At 36.5% G+C, this 22,334-nt stretch overlaps 1 protein-coding gene across 1 annotated transcript; it reads left to right on the top strand.

Moving 5' to 3' along the window:
* Positions 1-7,331: 7,331 nt before the first annotated feature.
* Positions 7,332-20,838, top strand: LOC119987112 (valine--tRNA ligase, mitochondrial 1-like). Its single transcript, XM_038831864.1, has 20 exons — positions 7,332-7,646; positions 7,929-7,991; positions 8,077-8,252; positions 8,355-8,427; positions 9,046-9,111; positions 9,191-9,274; positions 9,631-9,708; positions 9,830-9,913; positions 10,101-10,180; positions 10,998-11,055; positions 11,128-11,430; positions 11,515-11,685; positions 14,436-14,635; positions 15,111-15,510; positions 15,634-15,885; positions 16,002-16,502; positions 16,682-16,785; positions 17,269-17,368; positions 18,938-19,086; positions 20,396-20,838. Exons 1-20 carry the CDS (start codon positions 7,446-7,448, stop codon positions 20,565-20,567), a joined length of 3,315 nt encoding a protein of 1,104 aa, XP_038687792.1. The 5' UTR covers positions 7,332-7,445; the 3' UTR covers positions 20,568-20,838.
* The last annotated feature ends 1,496 nt before the right edge of the window (positions 20,839-22,334 follow it).

The following is a 22,334-nucleotide window of genomic DNA, read 5'->3' as shown; positions in this document are numbered from 1 at the left end:
TACTGTCGGAGGTGAAGGTCGCCATTGTTTGACACCATTCTTGGACCGGAGAGAAAGGCCAACCTACAACCAAGACTTATATTGCTCAACTTGTGTTCCCTTGTGAAGACGCCGATTTAGCGGGGATGGACAACCAGAAGCTCCATGCACAATCCGCCTATACTAAAAGCGCATACGAGGCATATTTTCCTACTTGAAAAGAACTCTGATATCTCTGTCTCCAAAATGAATTTGCTTCCGCTGCATTAAAGGTGACAAGAGGGGAACCCAAACTCCTATCTATAGAAAGCTCCCCAACTCGAGCCATCAGCCAACATATCCACATCTTCAACCCGACGAATTGAACTGCCAATCAATGAACCAAACATGGATTCATAGCCAACAAATGCATATTATGGAGTTGAACCCAGAACAATTCCTCCATACATTTGATCTCCTATATTGGTATAGTGCTTGATGTAGTGCTCTAGTCGTTCCCTTATCCCACATCGGGTAGGTGGGAGTGAGTGAAATGCTTTATACGGGTGGGTAATCCTCAACCTTGTAAGCCGATTTTCAAGGGGTGAGTTAGGCCCACTGCATCATTTGGTATTGGAGCGAGGCTCATGCTGACAATATGGGTGCATGTGGGTCCACGGGGTGGGGTGCCACACGTGGGACACGTGTTCTTTGGGGAGGGAGGGAATTGATGCAGTGCGTTGGTCGTTCCCTTATCCCACATTGGGTAGGTGGGAGCGAGTGAGGTGCTTTATATGGGTGGGCAATCCTCAACCTTACAAGCCAGTTTAGTTTTCAAGGAGTGAGTTAGGCTCACTGCATCAGTGCCATTAAACTCTTGCACAACAAAGAGGGTTCGATTAGACATTCAAGGTCTCCCCAACAACACTTTGTCTTTATCGATCTTATTTGCAAAAGTGATTGCAAATATATTTTCCCTAATATCCAAGAATGTTGGAGGAGCCGACACCTTCCAAACATCTTTGAAATTCTTACTGATTGCTTCCTTGGACAGGGATCGATACAAGAACAGTTGTTCAATAAGACTAACCTCCATCTTTTCTTGAAGAAAATTCAATTGCATATGGTCACAAATAATCACCGAATCCTCTTGATCCGTTAATGCGAAACTTTTCCAATGTGAAACCATATCATCCATGACTTAACAAAGTTAATAAATCGTCTTTGTTGTATGAATACAGGGAGAGACTTAACTCCCTCTCCTATACTTCACGAGAGAAAACCAGAGAGAAAGCTTTCATAATAAAAAGAGTTTAGTTGTTAGAAAATTAAAAGGATAGAAATTTCAAATATTTTTGACTAATCACCCACTACAAGAAAAGAATGAAATGGTTCTGAACTTCTTATTTATTAATAGGTGTATTGTTTACGCAATTTTATGAAGGAAAATATTTTGTTGGTTAATATTCTATTTCTCTATTATATCTTATTATCCTCTATATGTAATATCCCGTACTTTTAGAGTCCTTGTAGGATTAACACGTGTTGAGTATGTATCCATTTGAGCCGGGTAGATAAGTTTGAACAGTCAAATTGGTGGGTTAAAAATATTAGTTTTTAATATCGAGTGATTCGAGACGGTTGTAAGGGGTTCAAGACTCATTTCAGAGTATTAAAATTACTTAGAAATGAATTCGGATCAAATAGGAGACATGCTAGTGGAAAAAGATATAAATAGGGACTACAGTGTCAAAGTCAGATCGATCGGAATTCGTCACTGGATGTAAAATTTTCGGAAAAAGGATAGGGTTCGTGCATCTGTAGAGGCCTAAAGGAAGCTTAAATCATTTCCTTTTACTTGTTTCTACACCCTTGGTAAGTCTTTTAAACCTAAAAGTTTGAAATTGGAGATTTGGGTGATTTGGGTTTTAGGGTTCATGGGTATTTCGGGATATTTAGTTTAAATCAATAATTTTGGGTCGTTATTGATAACTTGTGTTATTTTTTGGGTGATTGACTCAATAGATAGTGCTCGAAAAACATTAATGCGCGCATGGGTCGATTTGGTGAATTTCGGTAAAACGCTAAGGAGGAGAGGTAGGGGATTTCTTATCTTTGGGCTCCTAAGCTTCAATATTGTTGTTGTTGCTTATTCTTGAGGTGGTAATCCTTGTGTAAACCACTCTTTGTTGGGCTATAAGTGAATTCTTTAAATAAATTGTTTGTATATCATTATTTCAGCTTGGTATTTTAAATGGCCATGGTATATTGTTCTTGGACTTCTAATTTACTTAATTCCTAGTCCTCAGGGTATTTTGATCATTGATATTTTTGAACTCTTTCTATTGATTAAATTCACATTCCTTGGTGTATTAGGGATTGATGAACTCCTTGTCTTTTTTGGATTAGGTTGCTAGAGTTGTTTGCGAAATCTTACAAATTCTTGGACTCATTCTTATAATTGTTGTCCGTGGTGTCTTCCTTGGAGTTTGTTGAGCTCCCGATTGTTGAGCTTTCTTGATTTCTCCTATAGAAGAAAGTGGTACATGAGTGCATGGTTTGATATGATACACGGGTTTTAATCCCTTCATACAATGAAATTATATTATATTATATTATATATATATGTTTAAATACATAAGTCTAAATATTATATGTAGTTAAATATTTAACACTCGGTTTTCTTAGGCTCAATAGGGTATGGGACCTGGTTGGGCCCGAGAATATAAAGTGGTGCAAACCTGTGAGTCCCGATGTGGCTGGACTAAAGTTTAACTACCTATAATATTTACACTTGTTTTTCCGGGCTCTATGGGGTATGGGACCAAGTTGGGCTGGGGAATACAACTTTATTTTGGGGCTTAGTGCATATAGGTCACTGAAAGATATCCCCATTTGCAATTAGGTCATCCAAAAAAAAAAATTTCAAATTGAGTCACTCAATGCTCCAATTTTAAGCAATTAGGTAATGAGAGTCCAATTTCAACCAATCGATCCCGAGATTTGCTGACAGGTCCGATAACGACTTATCTGGACCCATGTTATTGAATTTTTGATTATGTGGATAATGACAACTCATTTTGAAAAAAAAAACTAAATAAACAATAAAAAAAATCAGATATACATGAGAAGGTGTAATTGATAGAACGAAGGAATTTCACTTTTGAACTAAATTTCTTTCCAAAGCTCAACTCGGCAAAGCCTATCAGACAACTAGAGTCCTTTTTGAAGTGCTTTGTGCTGTTAACAAGATGGAGAAAGTTGAAGAAATTGCTCCTGAGGTTAGTCCGATATCTAGTACACGATGGGTAATCGGGTCGGGCACTTCCGGGTTGTTTCGGCCGACGGATGGATGGAAGTGCTTGTACTCAATGCGCTGAGTCCAACGATACCTTCCGTAGTAAGGAGGGGCCATCAGAATCGGTCGGATCGAGCGTCAGAAGTGGCGACCCACCTTTGATTTGTGACGCGATTTTTGTTACTGTGGTGGACGGAAGTGATAGAGGATGGTAGGGGTGAGTTTCTGGTGGTATGCCGGTTCTTTTGAGACCAATGGTGGTCCATTTTGTCGCCGGATGGCATAGTCGCCATGGTTGGCTGTAAGAAGAAGATATGTGAGGGGAGAGAGAGGCGTAAGAAGAAGATCCAATTTTTTTTAAAAAAAAATTATTTCTTTTGTTGAATATGCCAGATGTCATTTTTATTTTTTTTAAATTCATATATCTTTTATATTACATATGTAATTTTTATTTTAAAATTTTGAAAAATTTGTGACATGTCAACAAATTCCGGTAAGAAATTAGCCGGAATAAGATTGAAGTGACTTAATTGCTTAAAATTAGAACATTGAGTGACTCAATTTGAAATTTTTTTCTTTGAGTGACCTAATTACAAACGGGGGTATCTTTCAGTGACCTATATGCACTAAACCCCTTGATTTTGTTAAAGTTGCATGTCTTTGGGAAATGGGTGGATAAGGGGATATTGATATGAAAATATTTAAGCTTTTGGAAATATAGCATGCATCATAAATTTTGATGGGATTTTACATTGCAATTGCGGATTGGATAAATATTTGACACTACTAGTATTCTTGGACCGGACTACGCAAAGCTCTTGGTCAGGAACCAAAGCCGTGGGGGTCAAGGATTGAGCAAAGCTCTCTACCCAAAATTCTTTAGTCGGAAATAGGCTATTGGAATTGTATACTCCAATACCTAATGTAAGACTCTGGATGTCCTGCTAGGTGTACTTATAACCTAGTTAAGCAATAACTAGTGATTGATTTTTGGTGAAAGACCGATAAAGGATCATGGCAGGCTAAAGAACTGTTAACTGTTGAGGTTTTTATTATTATACCCTCGGTGACTGGTGATGTTTGAAATATACTATTTTAGATTGCATGGGATGGTTGATGGATCTTCACATCCGGTTTATTCATGTTGTCTTCGAATTCTACTTTTAATTCCTTTTCGACACAGGTCATTAGCTTTCTATATTCTACTAGGCATTTGGCTCACCCTATTCTCTTTCGTTGTTCATTGTTTACCTTTGTTTTTAGGTGATCAGGTTGAGGAGTAGCTGTCGGGTGCATGATGCAGGCGTAGTCCATTTTTGTTCTATTTGTACTTTGAATTTTTAGTAGAACTACCTTGTGTACTAGGATATTGGTTAATTACGCTCTTAAACATATTATGATTGTTGCCATGTTGGCATGGTATTCGTGAATATATTTTTGGATTATGTTTTATGTTACTTTAGGTGTTTAGACACTGGATGGGACATTCCTATATTTGGATGTCCAGATGCGTGATGTGCATGGATTAGACAGGTCGCATGGTTTGCGTCTTTAATTATGCTTTTGAGAAGAAAAAAATTGGGCCGCTTTTGACAATTTTTCATGTTAGGGATTGGTTCAACGAGTTGGTGCCATTGCTATGCAATGTTGCACCACATCCGTCTTTTGATCCCAGGGCATTTTTATCATTTCTTCATGTTCCCTATCCCTATGAAAATCGGGGCATGACACTAAATAGAAATATTTAAATGTTGGTTGAGGGAATAAATTAACTATTTCAGTTGAAATATTGATTGAGATAATAAATTAAATAATAAATTAATAGGATAAAATATTGCAAGTTTAAGAGGGGAAAATGTGAAGTGTATTATACTTTTATATTGTATGATTATTGGTGTGATATTATGAAGAATTCTCTATGTACTTTGATAATCAATGATATACGTTGAATTATCTTTATCATACCATAACTTGATTTTTAATTCTAATTAAAAAGAAGTTGTCAGTTGTTGGGAATTTGACTATGATTTAAACTTTTCAATATAAATATTTAAAACACTTTTGTTGATTAATATTTTAAATCTGGAAAAGGTGTTAAAATTTTTTATAGTGATAATGATAATCAGTTGTTATGTAAAATTTAAAAGTTTAAAAAAACCCTACTATAATTAATGATTAAAATATATAGATTATATATTAAAATAACTAAAAACGTGGAATAAAAAAGCTAGAAGTTTAGGTGGGAAAAAAACTTAAGTGTATTAATTTTGAATCGTTTCAACTTGAGAATTTTCAAATGTTCTAACGTGGGAACCCAAAGTTGAAAATTATTCCAATATGCATACACGGGCATATGTTTAACTATTTTGACAGATTTCTTAATTTGATTTTTGATGCAACATCAGAGAGTTTACTACTCAAACAATGAAAAATTTGTCCCTGAACTTTCGATTATTAAGTTGGAACATTTTAAAATTCGATGACCAAGTTGAACTGGGCCATATTTTTTAGTAACCAAAAGTTGCCCCTTTTTCAGGTAATATGGTGCTTGTTTTAAGGAATGATCGTAAGAGCTTAAACAGAGGAGTTGTAAGCTGCGCATCTAGTTTTTATTCGAGGTCAAAGTTGAAGCTATATGTTATAGCAGGTTAGATTTGTATCCAATTCAAGCACTTATGCAGTTCTAATCAAGGGCAGATCAGAGGAAGAAGGATTTTTAAATTTGAACTGGATTAAATATTTTAATGACCAAAAATGCTATTACCCATGAATAAATATTTTGTATTGGTTATGTAAATCCTACACACAAATTGTGAATCCACAATCCACAATTTCAGTATTTATGTCTTCAAACCTAGACAAAAAAAGAACAAGTGAATATATACTTTTAAAAGGAAGTGAATATATACCAAGAAAGGCATAAGCACATAAATGTCTTGAAACATAAGGAATTAAAAGAACCATTTCACAGAAAGGCATGAGCACATAAATGTCTCGAAACCTATGGAATTAAAAAAAGCATCTCATAAATCATAAAACATATTCTCAATCACTCAGTGAGTCAAGTGTAGCACAATATAAAATTTACTCATGGAAATAAATTGTTATGTTAAATTAAGAAGACAATGTGGAAAACTTGCTCAAGCGCTCTCAATTACGAAATATTTACATGTACGGACTCTAACTCAAATTGAATTTCAGATGTACTTAATTGAGCAGACCTGACTTGATTTAAATCCGGACAAGTAAATCGTATAATAACCTAATCCGAGTTAGGGTTCAGACAAGTAAATCGAACAAGATTTTCTATGATTGGACCCAGACCCTATTTTAAAATGGATAAAATTTTGTGTTTGGACCCTAATTTTGGTTTTCGGACATATAACTTATATGCAAACTTGGTTTAATCCGAATCGGACATATTCAGTCATCCAGACCGGACAGAGTTTTGCCACCCTTACTTTAAACGAAAGAAATCATATCTTGTAAATCACTGAGTATATCATAACCAAATAAACGTTACAAAACTAAGAGCTTGTTTGGATTGATGTTTTGGAGAGTTAAGTGAGGTGAAGAAGGGGGGAGTTTCCCTGACTTAACTCTCCAACTCAATATTTTGTAACTTCTCCTCAATTTGAGGGTTTGTGAGGTGAGAGAAAAATTTGCAAGATTTTAACTTATTTCAACTTGTATTTTTGTAACTCACATCTCCTGTCTCTCATTAACTCTCATCCACTTTATTTTCTCTCGAAGTAATAGTGAGTCAAGGTACTCCCCCACCCACAATTTTCCCTCCATCTTACTCTTCATTTTTCAATTGAAGCAAGCCCTAAGAAGGGATAAAAGAAAAGTTTGTTTATTATTTTTAAAATTATTCATATAATTTTTTTCACTCATTTCAATTTTAATAAGGGTATTTTTGTAGCTCATATTTATTAGCTATGTAGTCCCTCCCGTAACTCTTTCTCAATTTAACTTTATTTTTTAATCCAAACAAAGTTTAAGAGGTTTGGGACACATCCCATTTACACCAAGAAAGAAAACAATTGAGAATGAGGGAGTGGCGCAGGTAGTAATACATTTGACATTTCTCGACAAAGACTAAAAAAATGTATTACCCATGCGGCAGAGACTAAACCCTAGTTTACATTTAACGGATGACTGAACCAAGGAAAAGGGTTTTCGGTCTATGTTTTTAGGATATCTGTCAAAGCGACTCAAGCTAACACCTCCATACGTCCAGCCTCGCTTGGCGCTTTTTCTCTCCGATTCCTCCAACGCGTGTCAATTCTACGCATCCACGGCATCTTCACCGATTACAGACAAGGTACCAGAGAAGAAGATGGAGCCGGTGGAGGATCCTGAGCGGAAGAAGAGGAGGGAACAAAAGGTTTCAATTCCCTTAAATATGAATTATTATTATTTAATTTGATGAATGATAATGATATCACACACTCCTCCATGTACCCATGCATTCCATTTTTCTCCTATGTGAAAAAGGGAGAACTTCGAAGACTGGCATTGATATGGTTTTTGTAATATTCATCTCTTTCATCATCTTCGTCACTCGGATGTGGAAAGGATTTTTCTGCTCTTAAGCTCTACTGCAGTTCCCTCATATGAATTGTAAAAGCTATTATTTTATTTTACTTTATTTTAATCTGTATTGTAGGCAAAGGAGAAGGAGTTGAAGAAACAGAAGGCCTTAGAGAAGGCGGAATTGGCAAAAAAAATGGTAAGTGCAATGTATTTTCTGATCGATTGATGTATGATTCAGTTTGTTCTTGTTAGTTCATGTTTCATGTTACCTTTATGTCAAGGCACAAGACGGCGGAAATGCCACAAAAAAGAGTGTAAAAAAGAATGCAAGGAGAGATGCAGGGGAAGTTGAAGAGAATCCAGAGGATTTTGTTGACCCAGAGACTCTCTCTGGGGAGAAGAAGAGGCTGTCCCATCATATGGCTAAACAGTACAGTCCAAGCGCAGTAGAGAACTCGTAAGCGTTGGTGTTTGTTCCAAGTCGTTTCTACTTTCACTTTTACTAAATTTTAGATCAGCTCCCCTAACCTTTGCTGTCGAACTTTATTTTAAAATATAGATGGTATGCATGGTGGGAAAGGTCTGGATTTTTTGTGGCAGATGCAAACAGCTCAAAGCCACCATTTGTAGTTGTAAGTCTTCTGCTGGAAATTTGCTTTTTTCTGCTCCCTGAAACTAAGGACGTATTATTTCTATGTACTCTATCCTTCACTCGAAGCAGAATTAGCTTGATGCTATAGGGTAGAAGAATTGTGCTCTGATTGTTCCCCAGTTATTTAATTTTCAAAAATTTTCTAGGGCAGCAGTTTGATCGCTTATCTTTCATAGTGATCAAAATATATATTATTGTCTTCTCTCCGTTGGTTAGAATGATTCGTCATTATAATTAAATGAAAGAAGTCAGCTATTTTTGAATGATTAGGTTTGTTTCTAAAAGACATTGATACAGGCTCTCTCTTTGTTTCTCTATTCCAATCATTTGGTTTTGATAGTGTTACCCATTTCTGAAGCCAACTGAATACAGTTGCGTGAAGATATAAAGTGAAGGATGATTAAATCATGATAAGTGGAATCCATTCCTGTTCTCTATACTAGTGGACAGAACAATGAAGTTTCAGTGAATATACCTCTTCTGCTCCACTAGAAAATGTGATTTTTTTTATACTGGGAGTTGCCTAAGCCTACATGTGTAGAGCAAAGAACTGCTTATATTTGTTGAGAAGATGGTTGCTTATGACATTTTCTTGCAGGTTCTTCCCCCTCCAAATGTAACAGGGGCTCTACATATAGGCCATGCCCTTACTACCGCAATACAGGTAGCATATTTGCATCCCGTATCTTGCTTTGTTTTGTTAATTGTGTATGCTATTTGACCCATGATTTTTATTCTTTCAGGATACAATAATTCGTTGGAAGAGAATGTCTGGGTATAATGCACTATGGGTGCCTGGCATGGACCATGCTGGGATAGCAACACAGGTTACATTTATTTGTTTCAAGACTGGTCAAATATATGGAAACCAAGCATGTGACATCTTTATGTTTGGAACATGAGTGACTGAATTGAACCTTACCCACATATTAGGTTTATGGGACACTTAATCTATACCTGGATGCCTTGTTATATCCTATATATAATTTCAACTGCATAATGAACTTTAAGGGATTCAATCACATCGTTTGATAAATTTTAAGAGTTGTTAATAACAAAATTAAACGACTTGTTAATAAAAGCATCTATTGAGGATTCCATCGAGTTGAGTTTTCTATTTTTTCTTCCTTGAAGATCCCTGGGTGTTTAACATGAGCTGACTATCTGTATGCTATTTATGCAGGTTGTTGTGGAAAAGAAGCTAATGCGTGAACGTCACTTGACCAGGCATGATATAGGGCGCGAAGAATTCATATCTGAAGTAAGTAGAACTGTGTTCATTCATTTTGAGCTAAAGATGGTATACTAGTTGTTCTCTTACCAATTTAGCCTTTACTTCCATTTATCCTCATTCCTCGGTATGTTGTAAATGTTTTGAATAGGTCTGGAAGTGGAAAGACCAGTATGGGGGCACCATACTGGGGCAGCAGCGTCGGTTGGGTGCTTCACTTGATTGGTCACGCGAGGTGAGTACTTGTGGATGGTTTCAAATTATTGCACAAAGTGATCAGTGTACTTTATTTTTCCTGCTCTTGTCTCTCTCTAGTAAATTCATTGTAATGGTTTTGTCCAGACTCCAGTGTTATCTTACAGCTTTTTCCCTTTTGTATTTTCTTTATTTTTATTTTTTTACGAAATTTAAAAATTTTTTAGTGCTTCACCATGGACGAGAAAAGATCAAAGGCTGTTACAGAGGCTTTTGTTCGGCTGTACAATGAAGGGATGATATATAGGTATGCTTGACACGAGCTCTCTTTCACTGTGACAATCATCTTTACTTTTCCTTGTGCTACAAAAAAATTCTGTGTATCATTAGGACGCTTTAGGCTGCTGAAAGTCATAGGTCTATTTTATGATCTTTTATCGTTGTTGTTCCTTTTTTTTTCCTTTTGTTTTTATATGCATGTACATTCACGCAGGCAAACACACTTAGGCTTGTTTTCATGATTAAATGGGAAACGATATTATAAATATTTAGCTTTTGCCGGTATTCAACTCTAATTTCTCCTCAGTAGATGCTTTCATTAACCATTGGTTTAGTTTTATCAATTATCAAACTATGTACTTCTCTTTGTACCAACTTTTTAGAGGCCCCTAGGTTAGCCGCCCTCCTTGTAATTTCTCTTCACCTTCTTGGTGCTTTAATAAATTAACATTCAAAAACATAAATATGTAGCTTCTTAGTTGTGTTATAATTTGGGAGATTTTCCTGGTGTGCTTGGCCTTCGTGTAGCTTTTGTTATAGCACATGTTTGGTGCTTTGATAAAATTTTACTATTCAAAAAAAAAAGAAAAAAAGAAATTGGGAGATTTGATAGTCAAACTTTTTCTTTTTGATATGCGATATAAGACTAGAGTTGTTATTATTTATTATCAAATAGTAGTTAATGAGTATTGCTTCCAAAGTTAACCTCTTTTTTGTATTTGTTTCTCTGTTGCTTGCTTGTTGTCTGTGACAACATGTACATGGGCTTAGCAAATGTTTTCCCACAACTTAAATTTAACTACAGGCTAATAATTTGTTATGTTTTTCATTATCTAAATTTGCAGGGATCTACGTCTGGTCAATTGGGATAGTGTTTTACGAACTGCCATATCAGACATTGAGGCAAGCTGTGTCCTTTGATTGGTTAATTGCTGTCTGTCTTCCCCTAATCTGTATGTTACTTGCTGTTTATAGGTGGACCATATAGATATCAAGGAGAGGACATTGTTGAAGATTCCTGGTTACGAAACCTTGGTGGAGTTTGGTGTTTTAACCTCGTTTGCATATCCTATAGAGGGAGGGCTGGGTGAGATCGTAGTTGCCACTACTAGGGTGGAAACAATGCTTGGGGATACTGCTATTGCAGTACATCCTAATGATCACAGATACAGTCATCTACATGGAAAATGTGCAATTCATCCATTTAATGGGAGGAAGCTTAAAATAATATGTGATCCGATACTTGTAGATCCGACTTTCGGGACTGGTGCTGTTAAGGTGAGAGGTTTTAGAATTCGGAACTGAGATTTTTTTTTTCCTATTTATACTTGGAGGATCTATGGTCCCTTTTATCTTATGCAGATTACTCCAGCACATGATCCGAATGATTTTGATGTTGGAAAGCGTCATAATCTAGAGTTTATCAACATTTTCACTGATGATGGGAAGATAAATAGCAATGGAGGTCCAGATTTTGTAGGAATGCCACGTTTTACTGCCCGTGTGGCTGTGACTGAAGCATTAGAGAAGAAGGTATTATTTGTTCATTACTTACTAATTTTATTGAATCTCCTTTTGGTGTAGCATTTGATCTAATTATCCTAAAATAGATCATTCTTAAAAAAAAAAAGGATTATCTTTCCTATAATCCCCCCTTTTTTTTGAGAATCTGTTCTTTCCAGATTTTGAGAGCCTTCTACCTCGTGGGTTTGATTCAATCGCTAATTGCTTGTGTACTTTTCATATATCTTCATTTTTCATTGAATATAATATGTTAGAACACTACTGGTAGGTTAAGATAATTTCTTGGTTATTTCTTAGAAAAAGATGGCATCAAAGACGTTATGGACTATACTTTTTTCAAACGGTTTATTAGCATGAAAGCGAAAGACAATGTTGAAAAATAGGGCGTAGTAAATTATATTATTCCAGGGAAGTCGCTCAGTTGAGGCTGTTATGTTGAAATGAAGTTTAATTCAATGTACTATAGCACGAAGAGAAAAAAACTAAAATTTCAAAAACTAAAAGACTCCAATTCTTACTTTCGAATTCTTGTTGTTTGTGGAGTGCATAGATGTGGATAAACTTTAGAATTCTTATGATCAGTCCTCGGAAATCAATATTATTTATTGAAGATTTATAATCAATTCGGATTTAAAGATCATGGAGGCTTCAAGTTTCCAGTAGCAAGAAAATTATTAAGATATCTTATCCCATGCACTGTGAAAAATCTGGGTCTATGCCTTGGAAAAGAAAAGGAAAAAGATGAAATGCTAGTGTCTATAATTACAAGTAAAGGTTAATGTCTCTGTTTAGTGGCTGCTAGTTTCTATGATTAATGGTAAAGGGAAATCTCTCCATTTTGTGGCTGCATTACTTTAGTCTATCTCCCCCATATTGCGCCTGCACTTGCTTGCAGATTGGCCAGCCTAGAAAGTATCAACAGTTATAGCCCCATTTACCACATGAATTAGGAAGGTAATGAAGTGTCTAACCATCATTATCATCCGAGTCTTTATTCCAAAAGTTTGTGGTCAGCTACATGGGTCTACGAGAAAATCAAAGGGAATCCACTATGTGTATTCATTTCTGCCATTCATTTCATTTTAGTATCATACTTTTATCAAGTCCTATTGAATCCATATCCTTTCTTACTACTCAAACCATGTCTTTTTTTCCTCTTTCATATACAAATTATTGTGATTCTCCTTGCTGTCGCACTGCTCTCTCTACGTTGTACAGGCCTATACCATCTTAAACAATTTTCTCGCAACTTATCTTCAATTGGTGCTACTCCTACCTTATATCTAATAATCTCAGATCTTATACGATCTTTCTTCCTGTGGTCACACATCCACCATTAACATTTGCATTTATGATATATGCATTTTTTGGATATGTTGTATCTTAATAGTCCAACACTCATAACAATACATTATTGCGGGTCATATAGCCGACCTATAGAATTTTCCCTTCAATCTTAAAGGAATCCTTTGGTCACATAAAACCTCGGATACACTCCTACACTTCAATACCCCTTTTAATCCTATTAGCTACATCTTCACTAATGTCTCAGTCATCTTGGAAATCTAGCCAAGATATTTAAAAATCTTATTTTCTGTTACTTCTCTCCCATCTAATTCAATTGTATCTTCGTTCCCTTTGTATGCTTTTACCAAACTTACATTTCATATATTCTATTTAGTCCTATTTAATTTAAATCATTTAGACTCTTAGTCTTGTCTCCATATCTCGAGTTTTGAGTTAACTTCCAGTATTGTCTCATCCACTAGAACTATACTATCCGCAAACAACATGCACCAACGTACCTCATGGGTAGCTTGAAAACTACAGATGTAAATTTTCTTTAGGATTGAGCAAACCAGAAATCCCAACACCAAGTTATTGTTAATCTCAAAATCAAGAACCCTAGATAGAAATGATCAATTCCTAGATTTCTTAAATCTGAAACAAAACTTTCAACAAACAAAAACATTTTTTCTTGAATTTCTCAAGCAGGGTTGGATAAACTCACCTACCCCTCTCAGCCTCTCATCGAGCGTGTGTAAGGAATTTCACCTATAGCAATTTTGCATAATTTTTTTTTCTTGAGGCAAACAAGCCTTTAAATAGATATTTAAAAACATTGGTTTAAGGTGATTGACCTAGAACAATATGATGACTTAAAAAATACCTAACTAAAAGGGAAACCTTCTCCACAGGGATTCCTTGACTCTTAAAAAACATAATTTAAAGGAAATCTTCTTCTAATAAGATTCCTACAAAACATAGTTTAAAGGAAATTCTCTTGTAATAAGGATTCCTGCATCACCTCACATTGGGTATGTCGTGTTATTTAATCTGTCACTATGACAAATGGGCACGGGTTTAGTGCTGATCCCTACTGCAAACCTATTGTGATGGAAAATTCCCTTATAACTCCTCCGTTAGTCCTAACACTAGCTACTGCTCCTTCATACATATCCTTTATCACAGTAATATAATTAATCAGCACTCATCTATTCTCTAAAATCCACCACATTACTTCCCTAGGCACCCTATCATGCATCTTTTCCAAGTCTATAAATTCGAAATACACTCAATGAAGTTCTAAAATGTTAATATGATCGTGGGAACAAGGGATCCCAAAAACACTATATTACTTTCTGTTGGCTCATCCTGGTTGTATTGCAACAAGCTTCATATATGATTATGCACATGTTTATTACCCGTAATAATGTATACGTACCTTCATGAGAGCTCGTCCTCTTTCCTTCATGCAGGGATTGTATAGAGGTTCTGCGAACAATGAGATGCGCCTTGGGCTTTGCTCAAGAAGTAACGATGTTGTGGAGCCATTGATAAAGCCCCAGTGGTATGTTAGCTGCAATAGCTTGGCAAAGCAAGCTCTTGATGCAGCCATGGATGAAGAAAATAGGAAACTTGAGATTATCCCGAAACAGTACACTGCTGATTGGAAAAGGTCCTCTACCATCATCTTAACATGCTGCATACATTTATGATAAGAATGTAGATCAAAAGCCAGAAAGGACACCTCCCCTTTCAGTTTTATATATATATATATATTTTTTTGCATTGCGGTTGGGAACTATTTTTGATCATGTTCTCCTGGTAGATAATCTCAATCTAATGCCGTCATGCTTGACCTATAATTGGTCGGTGGATGATCTGATTGAAAAAGCCCCCTTGGCATATGTCCTGTGAGATTGCATAGTGAACATAGATATTGCACTCCTGTTGAATACTTATGTTCGTTGGTTTTAATTAAGTAGTAACTCTTATTTCTCAATCCGTCAAATCAACTAACATGGTAATTTTTGGTAGTTTTATTGTTTGTAAATCATAGACTTCTTTTTTTTAGATTACTTGATCAACTTTCTATACTGGGATGGCTGCGATACTAGAAAGACTAAAGCTCTGACTCTGAAACTTAACAGATGGCTTGAGAACATACGTGACTGGTGCATCTCAAGACAATTGTGGTGGGGTCATCGCATTCCTGCTTGGTACGTGACTCTGGAAAGTGATGAATTAAAGGAACTTGGGGTATACAATGACCACTGGGTAGTCGCTAGAAATGAGGAAGAGGCTCGAGCAGAGGCCAGTAGAAAGTATGGCGAGAACTTTGTCCTTTGTCAAGATCCTGATGTACTGGATACCTGGTTTTCATCTGGGCTATTTCCATTATCTGTGTTGGGTTGGCCTGATGATACTGATGATCTAAGGGCATTTTATCCTACTTCTGTTCTGGAAACTGGCCATGACATTCTCTTTTTCTGGGTTGCTCGGATGGTGATGTTAGGAATTAAACTAGGAGGTGATGTACCATTCACGAAGGTATGTGCATTTGTATCTATGCCTACAGGATATATTAAATTCTCAAGTGTTTTATTGTTTAGCTGTCTGAATGACATTCCATTTCACCTAGTGATCTATCTATTAACTTTTTATGCTATGCAGGTTTATCTACATCCTATGATTCGTGATGCCCACGGTCGTAAGATGTCAAAGTCTTTGGGAAATGTTATTGACCCTCTTGAAGTGATAAATGGGATAACTCTTGAAGGTCTTCACAAGAGACTGGAGGAAGGAAATTTGGACCCCAGTGAGCTGGTTGTTGCCAAAGCAGGTCAGGTGAAAGACTTCCCTAGTGGTATTGCTGAATGTGGTGCAGATGCTCTCCGATTTGCGCTTGTCTCTTATACAGCTCAGGTTCAATTATATATCTAGCCATTTTTTTGAGACAACTCTGCTTCCCCGACTCCTCCCCCGTGCATTTTAGCTTTTTAATTCTTTGCTAACATTGATTGCTTACCTTCTCTTTTCAGTCAGATAAAATAAACTTGGATATTCAGCGAGTTGTTGGGTATCGACAGTGGTGTAACAAACTCTGGAATGCAATTAGGTTTGCTATGGGCAAACTTGGAGAAGATTATACCCCTCCATTGAATGTACCTCCAGAGACGATGCCTTTCTGCTGCAGGTGGATTCTTTCTGTGCTTAATAAGGCCATTACTGAAACGGTGTTGTATTTGAATTCCTATGAATTCTCCGCTGCTGCCCAGACGTTGTATGCATGGTGGCAATACCAGCTTTGTGATGTCTTTATTGAAGCTATCAAGCCTTACTTTACAGATGATGACCCATCTTTTGCATCGGAGAGGAGTTCTGCACGAGATGTTCTTTGGGTGTGTTTGGAAACTGGCCTGCGACTGCTTCATCCATTTATGCCATATGTTACAGAGGAGTTGTGGCAGCGCCTTCCTGCACCTAAAGGCTGTTATAGAAAAGAATCAATCATGATATCTGAATACCCATCAGCTGTGGAGGTAAGTCCCAGTTTCTGTAACTAGATGGTTATATAGGGTGTAGTGATTAGCTTCTAAGACTGTTAAAGAACATACAATGTTAATGCCTCTCTCCCACTAAGAGAATAATATTCTTATTTTTTTTCTTTATTTTCTCTCTCTGTTTTGGTCAGTAGTAACCTTCCTCTTGCTATTCACAGAGTTGGACAGACGAATCAGCAGAAAAAGAAATGGATCTTGTTCAAGACACTGTGAAATCTTTTAGGTCGTTGAGGGCAGAGGTGCTAGCAAAAAAATATGAGAGGTATCATGTAAAATTTTTCCCAGTCAAGCAAGATTATTCTGTAGTTGCATTTGTTATTCATATAGAAAGTAATTGAATTGTTTTCTCAAAGAAAAAGTTGTCAATGCTACATATCCATCAGCATTACTTCCATTACAATGGAAAATCTTTTGCCTAGAGGCAAAGTTGCTTCAACCAAGAAATCTTGGGCCCTCTTCCCGGAAGCAACCTCTCCGCTATGTGGGGTGACATTGGTACATCTTTCGATGACCTTTCCAGCTTTCCTCCACCATCGGAACTTTGTGCACAGGAGTTGTTTTCCTTGGCATTTACTAGTACTTTAATCAAGTATTAGTATTACTATCTAACCAGTTCAACAAACCAAGGTTTTCCGTTGGTTCAGATATCAATTGGTTGAATAAAAAAGTTGGGACTTTTTGAATCCAGAGAATTGGTTCACGAATTCATCCAGTCTACTTTCAATTTTTTATTCTCTTTGTCCAGGCTGCCGGCTTTCGTTTTTTGCCAAACTGATGAAGTAGCAGAAATCATAAAAAGCCATGAATTGGAAATCTTAACTCTTGCCACATTATCATCTTTAAAGGTATGTGCAAATTGATATGGTTTTTTTTATTATATGCTGTAAAATTTATATAAAATGTAAGCTGAGTAAAAGCAGGAGAGGAAATGAACCCTTATAAAAGATGGGAAAGAAGTAATTTCATTTTTTTTAAATATCGTCGCTCATTCGCTCTTAATTTAGAATGATGGAAAGATTGTTGAGGAAATATCCGTTGTCTTGTTTCCTCTTAATCAGTGTTGCCAAAGGCGCACCTAGGCTCTTGGGCACACAATGTGCACCCAGCGTTCATTGTGAACCTTCACTGAGGCACAACCTAGGCATGCTCCTTGGTGATTTTTGTGTGCTGTTTGGGCCTCTTATGTAAAAGAATAGGACATCTTTTAAAAGGTTGCAGTTGCACAGGGACCATATAATAATTTAATATATAACTAATTTAGTTGCATTGGGCCTATGTTCCAAATGAAAATGCAATTGATTTGGAGCTGATGTATGAGGAACCCAAGAGCTTATTGTTCTACTAGGGAATCGTTGGGACCATTTTTACGGGGCAAAAAATCTATTAAGGATTAAGAAATTAGAAATAAGGAATAACAAGGCTATCGTGGGGGTAGCTTTTCTCCTTTTGATTCCCTATAAAGGATTCTTTCCAAGACTAGCCTATTTGCATATTGTTATTATATAATCTTTCCTTTATTCAGTGCCTCGTTTAGCTTTGGCTGTAGAACTTAAGTGTGTCTTGTGCCTTAGACGATGTGGTGTCTCTAAGCTTAATAGATTGGTGGGTGATGGCTCAAATTTCTTTTCTTTTGGTTCAACAGAGCACTACTTTAGTGAAAGTTCAAGAAGTTCCTAACTTTTTAGATTTTCCTGCGTATGATTCTATGCATTGGTTGACACCGGTTGGTTACCTTTTTGTTTACATATTTTTTTGATCAAATTATACCAAAACTTATACTCAAGTCTTTAGATGAAGATAGATTTACTGAAGTTGTGTCAATTGTTCATTCTTTTTGTCCATAATTATACATTTAAACATGACCACACTCTTTTGTCCTACATAATAATTTGGTTAAAAAATAGAAAAAAATTTATTAATGAACGACGCCTTGGACTGCATTTGATTAAATAAATAAAATTGATTTTGGACATGAAGGTGTTGGGAATTTCAGGGCTTGGATAAAATCGAAAGTTTGTTAGCTTAGCTTATTGAAAGGAGCGAGCCAGGCTTCTAAATGTTGCAATGTTTGGTAAGTTCAAAGTGGATTAATGTGAATAAATCTGTATAATATGAACTATAGACAAAAGTTTCTTTTACTTTATTTTTTGCTTTGTTGTTAAGTTGTGCTTCTATCTCATCCCATAAGAGTTGATGCCAAACTCTACTTCAAATACATCATATTGTTGGAAAATCGAAAGTTCTTATTACGCTATGCAGTAAATCCCCTCTAGTATGTTCATGATGATATGCAATATCACCTTTATTCCAGTGTATACATATCTTGATATTAATAACTGGAGAGTCTGCATTTTGCAAAATGCTAATTGTTGGTCATTTTATTGTCTTCGTTCTATGAACCGGAAATTCTACAGGTTTTGTTGAATGGGAAAGACACTGCTCCAGCAGGATGTGCATTTGAAACTATCAATGAAAATCTTAAAGTTTATCTGGAGACTCAAGGAGATTTTAATCCAGAAAAAGAACTTGCAAAGATAAGGAGTAAAATGGCTGAGATAGAAAAGTAAGTTTACTATATCTAGTTGACATTGCTATGATTTCGATAACATGTTACTTGGAAATACTTGATGCCAAATTGCCAATTATTTGTAACAATCATTTAATGTATATGTTTTTCTCAAAATCATTGCATGAACATGTTCTGATGGATTTACTGGTGCAATATCACAATCATTGAACTTGAGTAAAAAGCTCAATCTGAACGATCAATTTTCTTGTGGGTGATGGTTTAACTTTTGGCTTGAAGTGTACAAAGTATCGCAAGACTTACCACCTCCATCTCCCAGCCCAGTCAATTTCATTGGTTTAGGCTTCTTTTTTATTTCACTTAATTTGTGCTTGAAAATACTTTTAAGGTTGAACCTTGATGTAGGGGTAAAGTTGCTTATTGCAAAGGTGTTGCAAGTTAATGTCACAGAGGGCCTCTCCACCCTATGGAGGTTAAGGCCATGTACATCTGCCTTTTTGAGCCCCCACAGTGGGGCACCGTATGGGGTTTAAGGCAATGTACACATTCCTTTTCAAGACCCCGCCAGTGGTGTCACTGTCTGGGGGTTAATTTTTCTGAAGTATGTGTCCACGACGTTAATGTGTGTTTGGGGTGGGGGGGGGGGGGGGGGGGTGGGGGTGGTCAAAAATTATTTATCAAGCGGTGACATGCAGAGTAGGACTTGCAATTCATTTTGGGAAGGGAAAATGTTGCCACGGCAGCACAGACTTGTGTGAATATGTTTCATAGTTATTGAATACTTACCTTCCCTTCCTTCCCTCTTTTCTTCCCTATCCTTTTTCTTCTGCCAATTGCTCTCGCTTTCTCAATTTCTGATTTTTATGCCCTTTTTTTTTTCTTCTCTTTTCTGAAGTTATATTCCTATTGAACTTGGAACTTTTTGTTTGTTCTAGCCTAAAACTGTAGGCACCAACTTCTTAGGGGTGACTTTTTCTTTATTTTTAACCCTTGGTGTCAGTTTTACTTTTAGACTGATGGTTAGGTACTGAAAAACTGCCTTGGCTTTCACTAATGTTTGTTGGACTGGAGGCTTGCACTTATCCTTGTGCCAGTTTTTTTGGAGTTAACCGTTTTAGTTGACACCATTTACCTATCACCTTTGGTCGCTGAAGTAAGTTGTAACAAAGGCATAACTTATTTAACTCGATGATTTATATTATGATACATGATTGTTAATTATAAGGTTCATGCTTTCAGTCTGGCTCTGCTTTTCTTATTTTTCCTGCTGGAGGATAACGACTCTCATATGACTCTTCCTCGTAATTAGTCTCATCTTTTCTATTTCTATTTCCCTCTCAAACAGGAAACATAAGAAATTGGAGGAGATGGTGAAGGCATCTGGCTATCAAGAAAAAGTGTCATCTCGTCTTCGTGAAGCAAATGCTGCAGAGCTGACCAGACTTCTTCGGGAATTTGAATTTTTCAAACTAGAAAGTGAGAGTCTGGAAGCAGCAACGGGGGACAAAAAATGTTGACCAAAAATGAATTTCATTCATTTAAAGGAGAGCTGGATGGTTTGTAAGGGCATTCTTGGGGTTAGAATGCTCTCCTTTAACAAGGAGGAAAGGCAAACGATACAATATTTGCAGACATTATTTCTAAAACATTTAAAATTTTGATTTTTCTCATTATTTTGTTTCTCAGAAACATTACCTGTTCTAAAAAGTCAGTTAGTTACAATAAAAAAATTATATGATTTGTATTTTTTTGAACGAGTAATACCTCTGCGTGATTATGTACTTTTTAGTTCGACGATGTTTGGTCTATTCAAAGTGCTTGGTCGTTACATAATTTAATCCACTTCTGGTGGAATTATTCCTGCAACTAGAGAGAGAGGTCTTGGAGAAGTTTGTGTGAAGGGAGTGATGTTATGGAGAGAGGACTGATTTGGAGAATAGGCAATGGGCAAGATGTGTCGCTCTGGTTAACCCACGGCTGGACCATTTAAGAGCACCATTTTATTGACGTTCGCAAGGAAAGCTGGAATGAAGAGTATTTGAGGGGGATGTTGATGCTATTCTGGAAATCCCTCTGGGTATTGTGAAATCTATGGATGTTCGTGGATGGTGTTTTGACTCAAAAGGGCAGTACACAGTAAAAGGGGGCTACCATGCTTTTGAGGAGTGGAATTATGTTTGGTCGGCTGAGATCCCTCCCAAAGAGAAGTGAGAGAAGTTTTTCATTTGGAGACTATGCAAAGATTATATCCCGACATTCTCTAGACTACAGGCTCGTTCAATTGATTGTCAATCTGATTGCCTTCTGTGGTAAAGGTAAAGAATATGTTTTTCATTTATTTCCTGTCGATGGGTTCGACAAGCCTTTTTGCTCAGCTAGCCTTTCCCACATTCCTAAGCCCTCTGGGAGTAGCTCCATCTTGGATTGGTTCCATTCTCTGAATAGTGTGTTGAGGAAATTATGGGTTGAAGCAGACTCACAACTAAAACGAAATTGAGAAAGATAGATTGAACAAGTATTTTACGTGGTTCGCCCAATATAGGCTACGTCCACGGGTAAATGTAGGATGATTTTACTATGAGAAAATATATGGGAATTACAACCTCTCTAACTTAAGGAGAGTACAATGATAACACTCTCTTAAAAATATAGGAGAATACAAACTGGAGAAATCTCACTTCTTTCTCTCTCAATTGTGATATCTCAATAATAAAATCATCAATAGAACAATATGTGATATTTATTTATTGATGTTCCAAGGCGGTGTACGTAGTCAATTTGTAAAACATTGTTTGCCTTATCTCATCCAGTTGTGTAGCCATATGATATCCACGTTATAATTGTCAAATTCCAATGCCATAATCAATTTGCCGCCAATTGCTACTAAAGCCACTTGCTTACTTGTCTTTCCTTTCACATGTGATGCGTTTTGTTTGACTACCATCATCAAAGAATACGACACCTCCACATATTTTCTTAATAGGTAAGAACGCGGCGCCACTTTTCTTAGTCTTTCATAACCGCCAATGAAGAACTTTCTTTGACATCTCATGCCACATTAGTATACCGACTTAGAGATGCTGACATTGAGTTTACAACTCACATTGTCCCACTTAAACTCACATGTTTAAATCTCTCCCACATCTTGCCACTTCCATACTGCTTACGTTTCAGCTAGGCCACATGAGGATCTACATCATATAAACTTGTCAGCATTAATTGGCTTTGTCATGACATCTGATAGGTTCTCATTGGTGTATATCTTCAGCATATCTACACTTACA

Source organism: Tripterygium wilfordii, chromosome 20, assembly GCF_013401445.1.
Source record: "Tripterygium wilfordii isolate XIE 37 chromosome 20, ASM1340144v1, whole genome shotgun sequence".
In the NCBI taxonomy this organism is placed as follows: domain Eukaryota; kingdom Viridiplantae; phylum Streptophyta; class Magnoliopsida; order Celastrales; family Celastraceae; genus Tripterygium; species Tripterygium wilfordii.
The sequence above is the reverse complement of the archived record's forward strand: the minus strand, read 5'-3'. Positions and strand labels throughout refer to the sequence as shown.